The sequence below is a fragment of the Lutjanus erythropterus genome, chromosome 22 (genome assembly GCF_056507025.1).
Source record: "Lutjanus erythropterus isolate fLutEry1 chromosome 22, fLutEry1.hap2, whole genome shotgun sequence".
Taxonomy (NCBI): Eukaryota; Metazoa; Chordata; class Actinopteri; order Lutjaniformes; family Lutjanidae; genus Lutjanus; species Lutjanus erythropterus.
This window is the reverse complement of record NC_139338.1, coordinates 6,624,517-6,639,770: the sequence shown is the minus strand read 5'-3', so window position 1 is coordinate 6,639,770 and position 15,254 is coordinate 6,624,517. Positions and strand designations below refer to the sequence as shown.

Sequence of the window (15,254 nt, the reverse complement as noted above, 5' to 3'; positions counted from 1 at the left end):
GGCTGCTGGGTTGGATAGGATGATGGTGGTATTCTGTAGGGATGAGAGCCTCCCCATCTGCATCCTGTGTTGTGTGTCATAGTTCTAATTAAACAACACAAGAGCAGAGGGTTAGTGCAGCAGTATTGTCTAAACTGCTGAGCCTGTACAATGCCCAATTCCTAAGGATGGGGCGCTATTTCCCTCGGTCCAGGGAAAATCCCCACAAACCCCTCCTTATAGAGGTAGGCTACCTGTTAATTTAGTTGTTCTTGAGGGAGGAGAATGAATGCCTCAGCAAGAGTTTGTAACCCATCATCCCGACCCCGTGATCTGCACGCGACCACAGATGCACTCACCCCGTCCTCTCCAATGTCACAAATACGTCTAGTGGTGCAAAACAAAACATCATGCAGCCAATGAATGGTAATTATCTCCTTATATGCTTTAATATGAAGTGGCATGTTCCACAATGAAGCCCTGCACTGTTCCCGACGCACCTCACACACATATTCGATGCCCATTAGGATTCTCTCCATGACAAACCCATTTGGCAAAGTATGCTCTTCACTATGCCATTGTAACAAATCCATAGCAGGTACTAAATAAGGTGGCGGTGGCAAAGAATGTTGAATAAAGCAAAATGGATTTAATTTGCTGAAGTCATTGGTGATTTCTTGCTCTATGTCAATGTCTGCGTCGTGAAGGGGGCTTATGCGGCGTTTGCATTATGTCTTGCTCCCGTCAACGTTACCCAGAACACACAAATATATAATTTTCGTTGATGAATATTTTGAAATGTTTACCTATTTTAATGCAACTACTACAAACAATTTTTAATACTTAACTATAACGTATTTTATATAACTTTATTTACACGCAGGGCCAATGGGGAATAGTGACACCAGAGTTTCAGTCTTCATTAACAGTCCTCATACAGGTGGCTTGGGGGTGGCTCAAATATTGCATTATGGTACACTGGTCCTGATATCACTTTAACATTAACATTGTTCTTTGTCATCAATGGAAACTGTCCCGTTATGACACTCGCCATTCTTTTGATCAACAGCTGAACCAATGGCGGAATGCAGCAAGTCAGTGCAAGAAGTATTAACAAAATTGACCCAAGGACTATTCCTATGTTCTCAAGGATTCTCATGGGAGATAAGTTCTGCAACCACTGGGATAAAGAGGTTAAGTGTGTATTCCAGTTGGAAGCTTGTACATATTGATCTCTCATCTTTTTCATGTTTTCTAAGACTTTGTTCAAATCCCCTTCCTCGCCTTTATGCATGGGAATGACAGTAAAACAATCTTCACCAAACAAATCACATACTCCTTGATCTTCGGCCAACATGGTCTCTATTACCATTCTATTTTGCAGGGTCATGAATGAGGTGGCATGTAGCTGTTCACTTACTTCCTCTAGGGCTTTTATGGTCCAATTTATGAACCTTTGTTGGTTATACCACAAATAGTTAACCCATCTACTGTTACATGCTATCTACTGAGCATTTACCACAGATCCACACAGTGGGATTGAACCAGCTATTCTACCTGAAATAATCCAATCACTTCCCACAGCTTCATGTTCAGAGGGCACACCCAGAGGTAACTGATCCCATGTAATATAGACATTAGTATCCTCCTTTCCACTCCTGGAAAGGGAGTCTCTATGTGTCTCTACTTCTCTTTGGTGTCTTGTATTAGTCTGGTTGTGTGTGTTGTTTTGTGAAAGTTGTTTATCAATCTGTGTGTCATCACCAAGAAGGCTAAAGATAATTATTGGTCCCGTTAACATAATTGGAGTTAACTAGTTCTTACTTGTGTGTCTTTATCACACAGCCAAAAAAGGTCAGCTAGGGGCTCTGTACCACTCCCAGTGTTGTATACCACAGCCCATCTTGCATGTGCTGGGTTTTGACGCAATATGAATCCTCCCTTTCCATTAATTCCTTGTGCACATTGCAAGCATGCCTCTGTGGTGGTGTTGAAAATCTTCATATCATGTGTTGTGGTAGGATTGGCAAATGTATAGTTGTCACGCCTACACTGAAGGGAGTGCTCAGCATCCAGTGTGCTGTTAATTGCTGTGTTGTTGTTCAATCTCTGAGTTATGTTTCCTTTTGCAACACAGAATGGGAATACAGTCCCTTCTATCAGTTGAACTACAGGCGGGACTCGATACTCTTCTTTTTGGGTTGAATTTTCAGTTTTTCATAGTTTCACTGGACAAATTTGCATGTCATTACTGTGTCCTGGTCCCCCAACAGCTGCCATCTTCATAACACAATCAATAAAACATGCGGTTCAGTTTTTACATTTTTCTACTCCGGAGAGAGGTTTAATGTGTGGTATCCCTCTCCTTCTACAGAAGGCTATACAGGAGCTATTACATACCTGTCTAGCTGAATACTCCAGCCATTGAAAAAACATATTGTCTTTCCATGCAGTTGCAGTGGTCTCAGCCCTATATGTAGTTAAGGCATGTATATCTCTTTTAATCTTGTAATAAGCCAAGCCAGCCATGTGTAAGCAACTTTGACAGTTAGCGCTCTTTGAGAATGTTCATCTTTATACCCTCTATATGTGCACTGTACTCTGGTTGTCACCATTCCCCCATATTTGCATCGCACACTTACAGAAATTCCCAGTAACCTCTCCCCATTTGGTCCTCACATTATCATACGACTGTTTACAGCAGTTTTAACATAAGTCAGATTCATGGACTCTGTAACTGGCAGTTTCCCTCTCGTCGGGGCTGATCCCATCTCCGTTTGAAAACCTTAACATACATCAGGTCACCAGGATGTACACGCTGCCCCTCAGCAGAAACTTCCCCTGTACAAGTCTTAGTGGCACCCTTCACCTGCTGAAAGATGACCTTGTGGATATGAGATAAATGTCTTAAATAGTCAGACAATTCATTTTCAAGTGGTGCTAGTGAGGATTCCTCCGTGGAACCCCTAAGATAAGGCAATGGCATGGGTCTACCCATGAGCATTTCATGCAGTGTTACATGTGTGACTCTGTTAGCCTGTGAGTGCAAACCCATTAGTGCTAGAGGTAAAGCATCAACCCATGTTAGTCTGTCACCACTGTCACACGCAATTTTAATGATTTTAACTTTCACAACTCCATTAGCTCTCTCAACAGAACCCTGTGACTATGGGTGATTCACACTCCCAAACTTTTGTTTAATACCTTGCTCTTTAATGGCTTCTTGTACCACCTTGGACACAAAGCTTGGACCATTGTCAGAAACGTCCTACTTGATCTTCAGCCAACATGGTCTCTATTACCAGTCTATTTTGCAAGGTCATTAATGAGGTGGCATGTAGTTCTTTACTTACTTCCTCTAGGGCTTCCATGGTCCAATTTATGAACCTTTGTTAGTTATACCACAAATAGTTAACCCATCTACTGTTACATGCTACCTACTGAGCATTTACCACAGATCCATACAGTGGGATTGAACCACCTATTCTACCTGAAATAATACAATCATTTTTCACAGCTTCATGTTCAGAGGGCACACCCAGAGGTAACTGATCCCATGTAATATAGACATTAGTCCTCCTAATCCTCCTTACACTCCCGGAAAGGGAGTCTCTACATGTCTCTACTTCTCTTTGGTGTCTTGTATTAGTCTAGTTGTGTGTGTTGTTTTGTGAAAGATGTGTTTCAATCTGTGTGTCATCACCAAGAAGGCTAAAGATAGTTATTGGTCCTGTTAACATAACTAGAGCACATATCCCAGGCCAGTTAGCTGCTAGCACAGTTCTTACTTGTGTGTGTCTTTATCACACAGCCAAAAAATGTCAGCTAGGGGCTCTGTACCACTCTTAATGTTGTATACCACAGCCCATCTGGTATGTGTTTTGATTTTGACGCAATATGAATCCTCCCTTCCCATTAATTACTTGTGCACATTGCAAGCATGCCTCTGTGGTGGCGTTGAAAATCTTCATATCCTTTGTTGTGGTAGGATTGGCAAATGTATAGTTGTCACGCCTACACTGAAGGGAGTGCTCAGCATCCAGTGTGCTGTTAATTGCTGTGTTGTTGTTGTTGTTCAATCTCTGAGTTATGTTTCCTTTTGCAACACAGAATGGGAATACAGTCCCTTCTATCAGTTGAACTACAGGCGGGACTCGATACTCTTCTTTTTGGGTTGAATTTTCAGTTTTTCATAGTTTCACTGGACAAATTTGCATGTCATTACTGTGTCCTGGTCCCCCAACAGCTGCCATCTTCATAACACAATCAACAAAACATGCGGTTCAGTTTTTACATTTTTCTACTCCGGAGAGAGGTTTAATGTGTGGTATCCCTCTCCTTCTACAGAAGGCTATACAGGAGCTATTACATACCTGTCTAGCTGAATACTCCAGCCATTGAAAAAACATATTGTCTTTCCATGCAGTTGTCTTTATGGTCTCAGCCTTATATGTAGTTAGGGCATGTATATCTCTTTTAATCTTGTAATAAGCCAACATCAGCCATGTGTACGCAACTTCTCACCATTTGGTCCTCACATTACCATTCGATTATTTACAGCAGTTTTAACATAAGTTAGATTCATGGACTCTGTAACTGGTAGTTTCCTGTGTTTGGCAACCACAGCTCCCGTGGCTAACGTGCAGTCAATCAGTTGTTCGTGATAGTTTTCCGGTATTACATCTACATCTTCAAACTTTTGAGAATTATTCAGAGTAAGGACTGCAAGGACTAGTAGTGTCAAAGTGAACAGTGTAAAGGTTAGTGGCATCAAGAGGACTGTTTTACTTGTCTTCTGATGATTCTTCTTCTCCATATTGACTGTAGGTTTCTACTCCTTCCTGCAAAACTTGTGAAGGCCCTTCCCCAGGGCTTGGAGTTAGTTCTGGAGTTGAAGTTAGTTCTGGTTCATCTTGACCTCCCCCTTGATCACTGTGTGCTGAACTAGGGGAACTAGGGGTTCTGACTTCCTCAACTCTTTCCCCCAGTGACCCACTACTTTCTATCTCTGTCTCTGGTTCTGGTTCAGTTTCTGATACAGGTTCCTGTTCAGTGCATCATCTGGTGGCTAATCGTGCAGATTGTCTTATCACTTGTGGCTGGTGTCGTGGGGCAGTTGTTGCACCTGCCCCTTGGTGTGGTAGCAGTAGGGAGGTTCCGCCTTCCCCGGTCGGCCCAGAGGGAGCTGCGCTCTACCACATTCATCGTGGAGGTGCAGTTCCCGCTGGGTTGTATACCCTACAGCAGTGATTAAGGTGGAACCAAATGTCCTTACTGTCCACTTTGACAGCGGTAGGAGTTTCTAAGGTAATTCTAAAGGGTTCCTCTAATCGGGGCTGATCCCACCTCCGTTTGAAAACCTTAACGCACACCAGGCCACCAGTACGTACACGCTGTCCCTCAGCAGAGACTTCCCCTGTACAATTCTCAGTGGCACCCTTCATCTGTTGAAAGATGACCTTGCAGATATGAGACAAATGTCTTAAATAATCCGACAATTCATTTTCAAGTGGTGCTAGTGAGGATCCCTCTGTGGGACCCCTAAGATAAGGCAATGGCTCAACAGAACCCTGTGACTGGGGGTGATTCACACTCCCAAACTTTTGTTTAATACCTTGCTGTTTAATGGTTTCTTGTACCACCTTGGACACAAAACTTGGGCCACTGTCAGAAGAAACAGTATCTGGCATTCCTAATCTGGAGAAAACCTTCCTGTACAAAACTTAACCACTGTTTTATGATCCTATTTTGCTGTAGGAGCAGCCTCAACCGATCTGCTGAATCTACAGACAACAAGAAAAAGATATCTATATCTGCCTACACATTGTTCAATTCCCATATCAGCACAATCCATGATAATATGTCTAAAAGGGCCATCAGGAACTGGAATATGAGCTTTCCTGACCTTATACTGTGCACATATCTCACATTCACTCAAGACTATCAACAGTTGCTGCCATATAAGGTGACCACCATACCTGTTGGAGTTTACTCAAAATTTCACCTCCTGAGCAATGATCAATTATGTGTAGACATAATTGCATGACACAACAGTGAAATTGGTAACAAAATGACCATGAGAGAGAAAATGACCATGCTGGCCCTTGCTTCTGATACTCAATTTTGAGGTATTACCAATGATTCTAAAGTAGTGATAGGAGCCATATCTTCTTCAACCAAAATAGGAGCCATTATATTACCCACTGCTGCTTGTTTTGCGGCTTCATCGGCAAGATTATTTCCTTTGGCAATGACATTATTAGCCCTTTGGTGAGCTGGGCATTTTATAATTGCCACAGCTATGGGTAGACATAGGGCTTACAATAATTGTGAAATGGCTTCTCCATGTGCTAGAGGTGTTCCATCAGCTCTAAGAAAACCTCTTTGTTTCCAAATGTTAGCATGTACATGACATACACCATTGGCATATGTTGAGTCTGTGTATACATTTACTCGCTTACCTGCAGCCATTTTACATGCAACTGTCAAAGCTTTAATGTCAGCTAATTGGGCAGAGCACGGTTGATCAATCTTTTGTGATTGTGGGTATTGTCATCAGCATTTAATTGCATGATACTATCCCACTTCTCTATCTGTTTCATGTATACAATCATGATGTGTTCCATCTACTGGAAGTAGCATTTTAGTAGCTGGATTTATCACATTACAACGTTGAATGGTCAGTTCAGGAGTAGCTAAAATTACTTCATACCCTGTACACCTGGTTTGAGTTGGAACAAAACATGGGCTTGTAAGCAGAGCATATAACTGGTGGGATGTGTACAAAGTTACTGGATGTCCTATAGTCAAAGATGATGCCTTCTGAAATCCAAAAACTGCTGCAGCCAGTCCCTGATAAAAGGGTGGCAGCCCTGCTGTCCATTGTCCAGTTTTGTACTATAAATAGACTATATATATATGTGTGTGTATATATATATATATATATATATATATATATATATATATATATATATATATATATATATGTATATATATAAACACTGCACAGACATAGCCTGCTTTCTCTGCAACATAGAGATGGAAATGTTTAGTATAGTCTGGATTTCTCAAAGCTGGAGCAGACTGCATGTCACTTTCCAATGAGAGAAATGCACCTTCTGCAGCCTAGGTCAAGGACAACTGAACATTATTGTTTGTTTGCCCTGTGGCTTTTATTAAGGCTCTCAATGGAGCAGTATTAATGGCATAATCACATATCCAAGGTCTACTGAACCCTGTCATTCCCAAAAGGATAACATTTGCCCCACAGTTTGTGGTTTTGGAGCTTTTGAGACTGCCGCAAGCTGTGAGAGGGCTATGCGTCTCTTATCCCCACAAAGTTGTCTACCCAAATACTCAACTTGTTGTTGGCAGAACTGTTGTTTGTCTCTACTTACTTTATGGCCAGCAAGGGAGTCTTTTTCACACTGTGACTTAGAAGAACTTCAAATCAACAAATCATCTGCATACTGTAATACAGTACTTGGGACATCTAAGCCCTGCAGATGTGATACAGATTTTATTTTGACATGAACAGGCTGAGCTTATTTCACCAACCCCACATCTGTCTTATGTTAAGAGCACAACTGTTCAGGGATTTAACAGTTTTTCCTGCTGTGTTGTCACTGTCATAACTTTGCAAGCTCTCTCTTCCACCATAACTTTATTTGCTATGGAGCCCTGTGCCTTCTTTTCCAATGCATGAGTATGTTGCACCTGTATCCATCATAAATGGATATAGTGGGCTCATCCTGTGGCTGTGATGAAATGACTGGTGACATTATCTCCCCTCAGGCTTTTCTAGGCATCCCTATTGCCAGTCCGCTGCTGGACCCATCCAGGGATTGGTCGGCAACGATGGCCTGGCTGTTCACATACCAAACAAACATCCTCTCTTGGAGGTGGTGATGATGCAAGCTGTGGTGTGGATTGTGAATGTCCGTAGTTTTGTTGAGGCAGGATTCCTCTTCCCCTGTAGCGGCCTCCTCTTCCTCTCATCCCTGGCTGTCCTCTTGGGCGATAATTGCCTTCCATTGTATTGTACTGAGGTGGCTGATTAACATGCACATGGATGGGAGGCATTGTTGTGGCTGCAGGCCTCTCTGGCCTGGACTCTGAGGTGGCTGTCTTGGAGCGTTGGGTGTGGAATATTTGGGAGGAGGTGTAATGGGCAGGATCATGTCTCCAACAGGTGTGACAGGCTGATCTAAGCTGCTCTCTCTTATCATCATGGAGTTCTGAGTCCAAATAATTTCTGGCTCTGTAGTTAGGCACAGTGGGCAGCTCATCCTGCTCACTATCCTCCCATGATCCTTAGCTTGCCTGCCTTGTTCTTTTCTGCCTTGACCCATGTGTATATTCCACACGAGCTCCACTCACTTTTTGCTGTTGTTTCTTCAACCGCTCCAATTCTCGTTTTTCTTTCTTTATTATTTCCTTGAGTGCTTTTCGTCTCTCCTGTTCCTGCAGTTTTAAATCTTTGTTCTCGAGCTGCTGCCATCCTAGTCTCTCTCCTATTTCTGACCAAGGATCTTTCACTTAGTTCCTCTTCTTCCTCTAGTTCATCCTCTAATTCCTCTTCAGTCTCCTCTTCCACCTCACAGTCATTGGCACTGGCAGCATAGTTTCTCCCTCTTTCACATGTTCATTCAAGGTCAAAGTGAATGTGCCCTTTAATTCATCTTCCACTTCTTGGCCCCTTGACTTGAATGCAAGTCTCTTACTGGATATAATCCTACACTAGGGGCCTGTTCTGATTCATATAAAGGTGGGGCAGTTGATAATGTAGGTGCAGTGTGTGTTGTTTTTGCTTCTCTCCCTCTCTCTTCCTGAAGGAGCATTTGTCTATGATATCCTTTCTTAAACCATCCCAGCACCTCCCTCTCTTTATTTGTCTTAGTTTTCTTCTTCAGCCTGGACATGGCATCTTTTGCTTCAACATCTCAGTCTAGTTTCCACCTCTTCACAGCACAACAATCATTTACTATAACAGCTATTTTCAGTTTTACCCCCTATTTTATATACATGTCAAGTATCCTTACTCTATTTACACAATTAGCATACAGTAATATATTATTCACCACTACTTCACTTTCCTACATTAATTTTATATACTATTTCAAATTTCATTCAGCATTATTTACAAGCACTATTCACACTGTGATCACTATTGCACACCTCTGCCTCTCTTAGGCAATTCTATTTCTGGCTCACGACCCATGCAACCCTTCCCTTCAATGAAACACACCAGCACTCAGCTGAAACAATTCAGTAACAAGTGGTGGTATTGCCATAGTCATATGTTGCTTTATCTCTAAATTCTTTAACTCCTTCCTACCTCGGATCTGGAAACTCAACAGACCAAATTTTCCTCAGATACATTTCTCCAACACTGAGAAATGCAGGAGCCCCCAGATACACTTCCCCAACATTAAAGGCTTTTAGGAGTGGAGCCTTGCCTCCACACTCTCACACAACCATTTATTTTCCTTCTAGTTCAATTCTTATCTTTTACTCTCTTATTAGTCCCCATAAGTCAACCATTATCTTTGAAATTGTACACACTCTACAAACCTCTACTCTGTTTTAACACACATAACTCACAAACATTACCAGAGTGCTCAAACACAATTGTTGCTCTCTTACTATGTTTAAATCATTTTTTTGGCATTTGCCTTGACAGGAAAGGGGGTAGAGAGAGGGGGAATGACATGCAGCAAATGAGTTAGCTAGGTTCTTTGCAATTAAAATAATTAAATACCTGAAATCTGGGAGGAAATCTGCACCTCAGACACACTCAGATTGTTGCAGAATTGCAGAGGCTCTGCTTACCTAGTTAAAAATACCCCAATGGAAAGTGCCAACATCACCAAAGACTATGCAAACAGGATGATTAGAAATTTTCCACTACAAACTCTTTTACTACGAAGCCACGCTGTTGGAACATGTGCACAATGTGTCTTGGCATTGCCTTGGCACTGAAATAAGCAGGGATGTCTCTGAAAAAGACGTCATCTGTTGCTCCAAAACCTGTATGTACCTTTAAGCATTAATGGGGCCTTCACAGATATGACAGTTACCCATGATGCCATTGGCACTAACACACCCAAATACCATCACAGATGCTGTCTTTTCAAGTTAGCACTGGTAACAATCTGGTCCTTTTCCTCTTTAGCCCGGAGGACACGACGTCCGACGTCCACAAAAACTGTGTTTACTGACAATGGTTTTCTAAAGTGTATCTGAGCCCATGTAGTATCCTTTATACAACGATGTGGATTTTTAATGCAGTTTTTAATGCAGTGCTGCCTGAGGGGTCAGAGGTCACGGGCCGTTACATGCAGAGATTTCTCTGGATCATTATATTATAGATTGTAGATGGTGAAATCCCTGAATTCCTGCAGGTTTGTGTTGTCCCATCTTTTTTGGAATTGGGTTTGTATTAAGTATCTGTATAACTTTGCTTTCATCTTATCAATCTGAGTTTTCTTTGTACTTATTATTCTTTTCAAATGAAGACACTCTTACCTTCTGTTTTTGTCTTTTATTGTAGTAGTTCTGATTATTATTAGCAGTTGTTCAGAAGTTTAGGAGTTTAGGACAGGCAGTCATGTCATCATCGAAACATTCCCAGTCCTTCCCTGACGAAGTGACAAGTAAATATACTGTCTGGGAAAGTATACATTAGGTATACTAAGGTGGGCTGTGCAACATGTGTACAGTATGTAGTGTAAGTATATCATAGGTGCTATTCAAAGTACAGTCATGCCTTGAGGAAGTTATGCAAAGAATGCCAGACGCCTGAAGTTTAGTGTCTTGCTTTGTCAGAGCATGTTTCTTGGTTTCTTTCCTACAGATTAAAAACAGGATTGGGGTGATGAGATACGTGGTGCTACACGGCCGCCTCTGGGATGATTTGTACATCGGCTTCCAGAACCGCATAAGCCGAAACCCGGACATCTACCACCACAAGTACGCACACATCTCATTTATCAAAAATTCCTTTATTTATGTTCAGGGTTTGGTTGTAATAAAATGTTAAGCAATCTGTCATCATGGTGAGGGACTGGCGACAGGGAAAGGACCCACAGTTGAGGCAGACAGGAAGCTTTTTCAACCAAATTAGCTCTGGTTCATGAACCAGTTCTGTTTAACATTCATGAAACTGTGTTGCTATCTAGCGAACCAACCCATATTTCCTTCATTTTTGAGTGGGATCATTGTCATCAAAGATGTTATCATAAAGAGGTCTGCACAACCTATAGTTCCACTTTGGTTCCCAAGGAGAACATGTTGTTTTTTGCTTCCTGCTGAGAACCAACTTTTGGTGGAAATGCTCAGAATGGTTCAAAATTAGGTGCTTGGACCAGAACAGGGCTGGGACCATGGTGGTGGAAAAGACCTAAGGGTGATTTTAGTGATTTAGTGATGAAGAGGGCCTTTCAGGCAGGGATTGGTAAGCAGGCAGGCAGAGGCAGGCAGACAGACAGGCAGATATAAATGCAGGTAGGCAGACGGGCAGGCAGGTTCAGCTTTTCCTTGACCTGCGGCAAGTAACATTAGTTCAGATCAGAACTACCTAAGTCATAAAATAACACAAACTAACAGATCAAGGTAATTTACCCTAACCTTTTGTCAAAGGAGTCTTGATTGTTTTAAAGACAGCATGGCCAGCGGCTTCAGTTTGCCCTTGGAAAACCCTGTCTGACAGCAAAGTTAAGCAGCAAAAATATTCTAAATATAGTGTACACTTAGACTGATTTTTATTTTTTAGGTTTTGCTGTTGACCCCATCTATGAAACAGTGTATAGCCGTACAATGTTTAGCTTCCATGCTGGGACTCCTGAGAGATGTGTCAATCAAAATGTGATCTGCCATGCCTATACAATCTGGAGAAATGGTCTAAATGTGCTATTTTTTAAACCAGGTTTTCTAATGGTTATGAACGTTTATTTTCACTCTGATCTTCGTGGATGCCTAATGAGAAACTACACTTTGATATCATATTCTTTATTTTTACGAGTTAAATCCATAGACTTTAAGTATTTACAGGACAGGTGAGAAAATGAGACATAGATGAGTTTTCAAATCATTCACTTCCTCCTGGATCCCAAAGTGCAGCAGGCTGAATCTCCACACACTGACGTCCCTACAAAGTTATGGTCACACCCTGTGGTGGTAGTAACCATAGCAACAACATGTAAAACTAAAATGTAAACAAGGGTACTCTCTGGTAGCTGTCTGACTGGTATGATTTGATTCCAATGTTTCAGTTGTGGTCTAACCAGACTCAGCGTTGCCTGCTTGTGTAGCATTGGCATTAGTATGCTGATGAAGCATTTTCATTATTTTTGCTTCATCCTACGAGGCAATTCCACTGCTTTCAGTGATTACACATACTTACTCTTCAACTGCCTTTTCATACTGTTCAGCTGACAAAGCAATGCCTCACAGTGTGTTGACTTAAACTGACACAGCATTTTCAGCATTTTCACTTTAACTTCACTCAGTGCTAACACTTGAACTTCAACATACTCCAACTAAAACGTCCAGTTGATTTTGAATTGAATTTTGACTATGAGCACAAAGGCTAGATGTAGTTTAAAAAGAAAAATCATGATACCAGTATGAGTACCAGTACCCTTAAAATTCAGTACGTCATTTGATACCTTTTTTTTTTTTTTTTTAAAGTTCTTCTTTATGAAGAATGCTTGCAGTGATTTGCTGCGAGCAAAACCATATGAATGTTAGTTTTTCTAGATCTGGGTACCAAAAGAATTGAATGCAAGCATCATTTGACACAAGTTTCAGTACTGCTTGGTACTGGGTTATTTTAATCAATACTTTATCAGTACTGAGCTCCGATACCCAGCCCTGGTGAGCACAGTTAAGTGTTTTTCTTCATCCTGTCAAAAATATTTCAGAAAACATCATGTAATCTTTTTAGCCTTGTTATATTTAGGGTACGGGTTTTTATCTGATTAGATTAAGCTAAATCAGTCTTCAGTAATGTAGAACACATTGCACAAAATGTTTACTGTTGCTTTGATTCACTGTGATGCCCACTTATTTGTAAATGTCCTAAACTTCAGTCTGTCCTGTCGGTCTCCAGGTTTTGGAACCACTTCCAGACAGAGCTGCCAGTTTGCAAGCCAGAGTGGGACAACTTCCTGCAGCAGGAGACTGACATTCAGGAGCCTGAAACAACGCAAGATGAGCCGCGGGGATGGAACTGTGTAGTTTTATGAATATGGACTATTTGTTTGTGAAGAAAAAGTAGGGGAGGTCCCCTGTATAAGCCTGTGCCTTTTCTGACCATTCATTCATTTATTTTTATTCATGTGAAGATCAAGTGACTGATTTTTGTTTAAGTTTAATTTACATACATTTCATGCTGGCCAGGTAATTTCAACTTAACTACTGAAGCATGGGACTGAAAGAAGAGCTAAAAACACTACAGTCAAGTCAAGATCATCACGTCTGTAGCAACATTTATGAAGATATTGGTGTTTAACTGCCATTACTGAACCACTTTGATGATATTATGACTGTTCACTACTACTAGCATGTCACAGAAAAACATTTCAACTTTTTTTCCTACAAAGAAATGAACACAGCATACTTCACAATAGGATTTAGGGTTATTAAGGTAACTTCACATTTAACCCTGGGTTTTTCATTGTTGGTAACTCGGTAACTTATGCACTTATACACTCAGCCTGCTTCAGAGCAGGTTATGATTGAGATAACAGATCAACACATCAACATTATAATTATTTATTATTAAGCACTTTGAATTATGTTTATATATATTTATATATATATATATATATATATGTGTGTGTGTGTGTGTGTATATGTGTGTATATATATATATATATATATATATATATATATATATATATATATATATATATTTACTTTGCTTTGTTTGTAGCACAGTGGCCTCAGCCCCTGATGGCGAAAAAATGATGCCAGACATGGAAAATGTAACACTGGCTTTAACAGCCACCTTTGTGTGACCGCTTAGTGTGATTGTGGATATTTAGGGTCAGTGAAGGATCACAGTATACCATTGTTCAATGCTGCATTAGTTGTGTATTAATCATTACTCAGTCATTTATTATTAATAATCAGTGGATACACTTTAAAATAGATAGTGGCATAGTGGTAAAATGATTTGTGGTGTACCATATAAAGAACTTAACAGCTTGATCAAAGCTTGTTAGTCTATGACCACAGAGTGTGAATTTTGTGTGTTGGTCAAGTGACCTAATTAGAAGTCAGTACATTTGACTTCTACAGTCAGCTGTCAGTTTCTGAAGTAATCTGTTCTATATTTTCAGTTTTGAGTCATAGTTTGGTTAGGTTTAGGAAAAGATCATCTTGCAGATGAAAATAATCACATTGGCTATTTACACCCCAGGTGCAAATAGCATAGTTGGCTGTGCACACCTGGGAGCTTGTATCTGCCATGGTAGACTATTTACACCTTGGTGTAAATAGCCACATTGGCTATTGATAGTTTTCACAGTTATGTGACGTGTGGTGACCTGGAGGGCAAAAACAGTGGGCCAACATGGCGACTCCCACCAGACTCTCTGTAGAGAATTCCACCCTGGGTACAAATAGCTTTGTTGGCCACTGATGTTTGAGTGCTAACAGCATCTATCAAATTATAATGTGCTGCTGTGAATTTTTATTTGTTTCCAGACCACTTCTTCATCTCTCCCTACAACTAGCACTTATTTCTTGTGAATTAAATATAATGTAACTGAATTGTTTCTTCTGTGAGTTTACTCAATAATATGTATTTCTTTAAAACTGAATTAACTGGGTTTGTTGTGTGATTTATGGCCATTTTATAAATTTGATATACTGAACATTTTAGCTTATTTACTCATGTAACACACACAGAGTTGTTTCTGGTTAATATTTACTCACACTTTAGCTCTCTTTATTTGAGAAGGTTGGGCTCTTTAGCAGCTAAATGTTCTGTGTTCATCAGTTAGTTGTTAATTTTGTGGTTTTGTCGACCAGGTTGTGAATGGTCGGTTTATCTGAGCATTTTTGCTGAAAAACAGCTGGTTGCCAGGCTGATAAATGCAGAGTTATGGGTAAAAAATATAGATATACATGAGGAGAACTTGGTTTCATCACTGCACGGTCCCCCCTCACATTACTATGTGTACATAGTCATTTGATCCAGAGTATATAAAAAATATACAAAAACATAAAAATAAAAAAAACATTTGACATTGTAGAGAATTTTGAGT

The 15,254-nt window shown here is 40.6% G+C and overlaps 1 protein-coding gene across 1 annotated transcript in view; it reads left to right on the top strand.

The window, feature by feature from the left end:
- Nucleotides 1-13,253, top strand: part of cmah (cytidine monophospho-N-acetylneuraminic acid hydroxylase) — a 33,941-nt gene extending 20,688 nt beyond the window's left edge. The window contains exons 14-15 of the mRNA XM_084711217.1: nucleotides 10,835-10,950; nucleotides 13,091-13,253. Of these exons, the coding sequence (XP_084567343.1) occupies nucleotides 10,835-10,950; nucleotides 13,091-13,226 (252 nt within the window). The 3' untranslated portion in view covers nucleotides 13,227-13,253. The remainder of the gene's footprint in view (nucleotides 1-10,834; nucleotides 10,951-13,090) is intronic.
- Nucleotides 13,254-15,254: the final 2,001 nt, after the last annotated feature.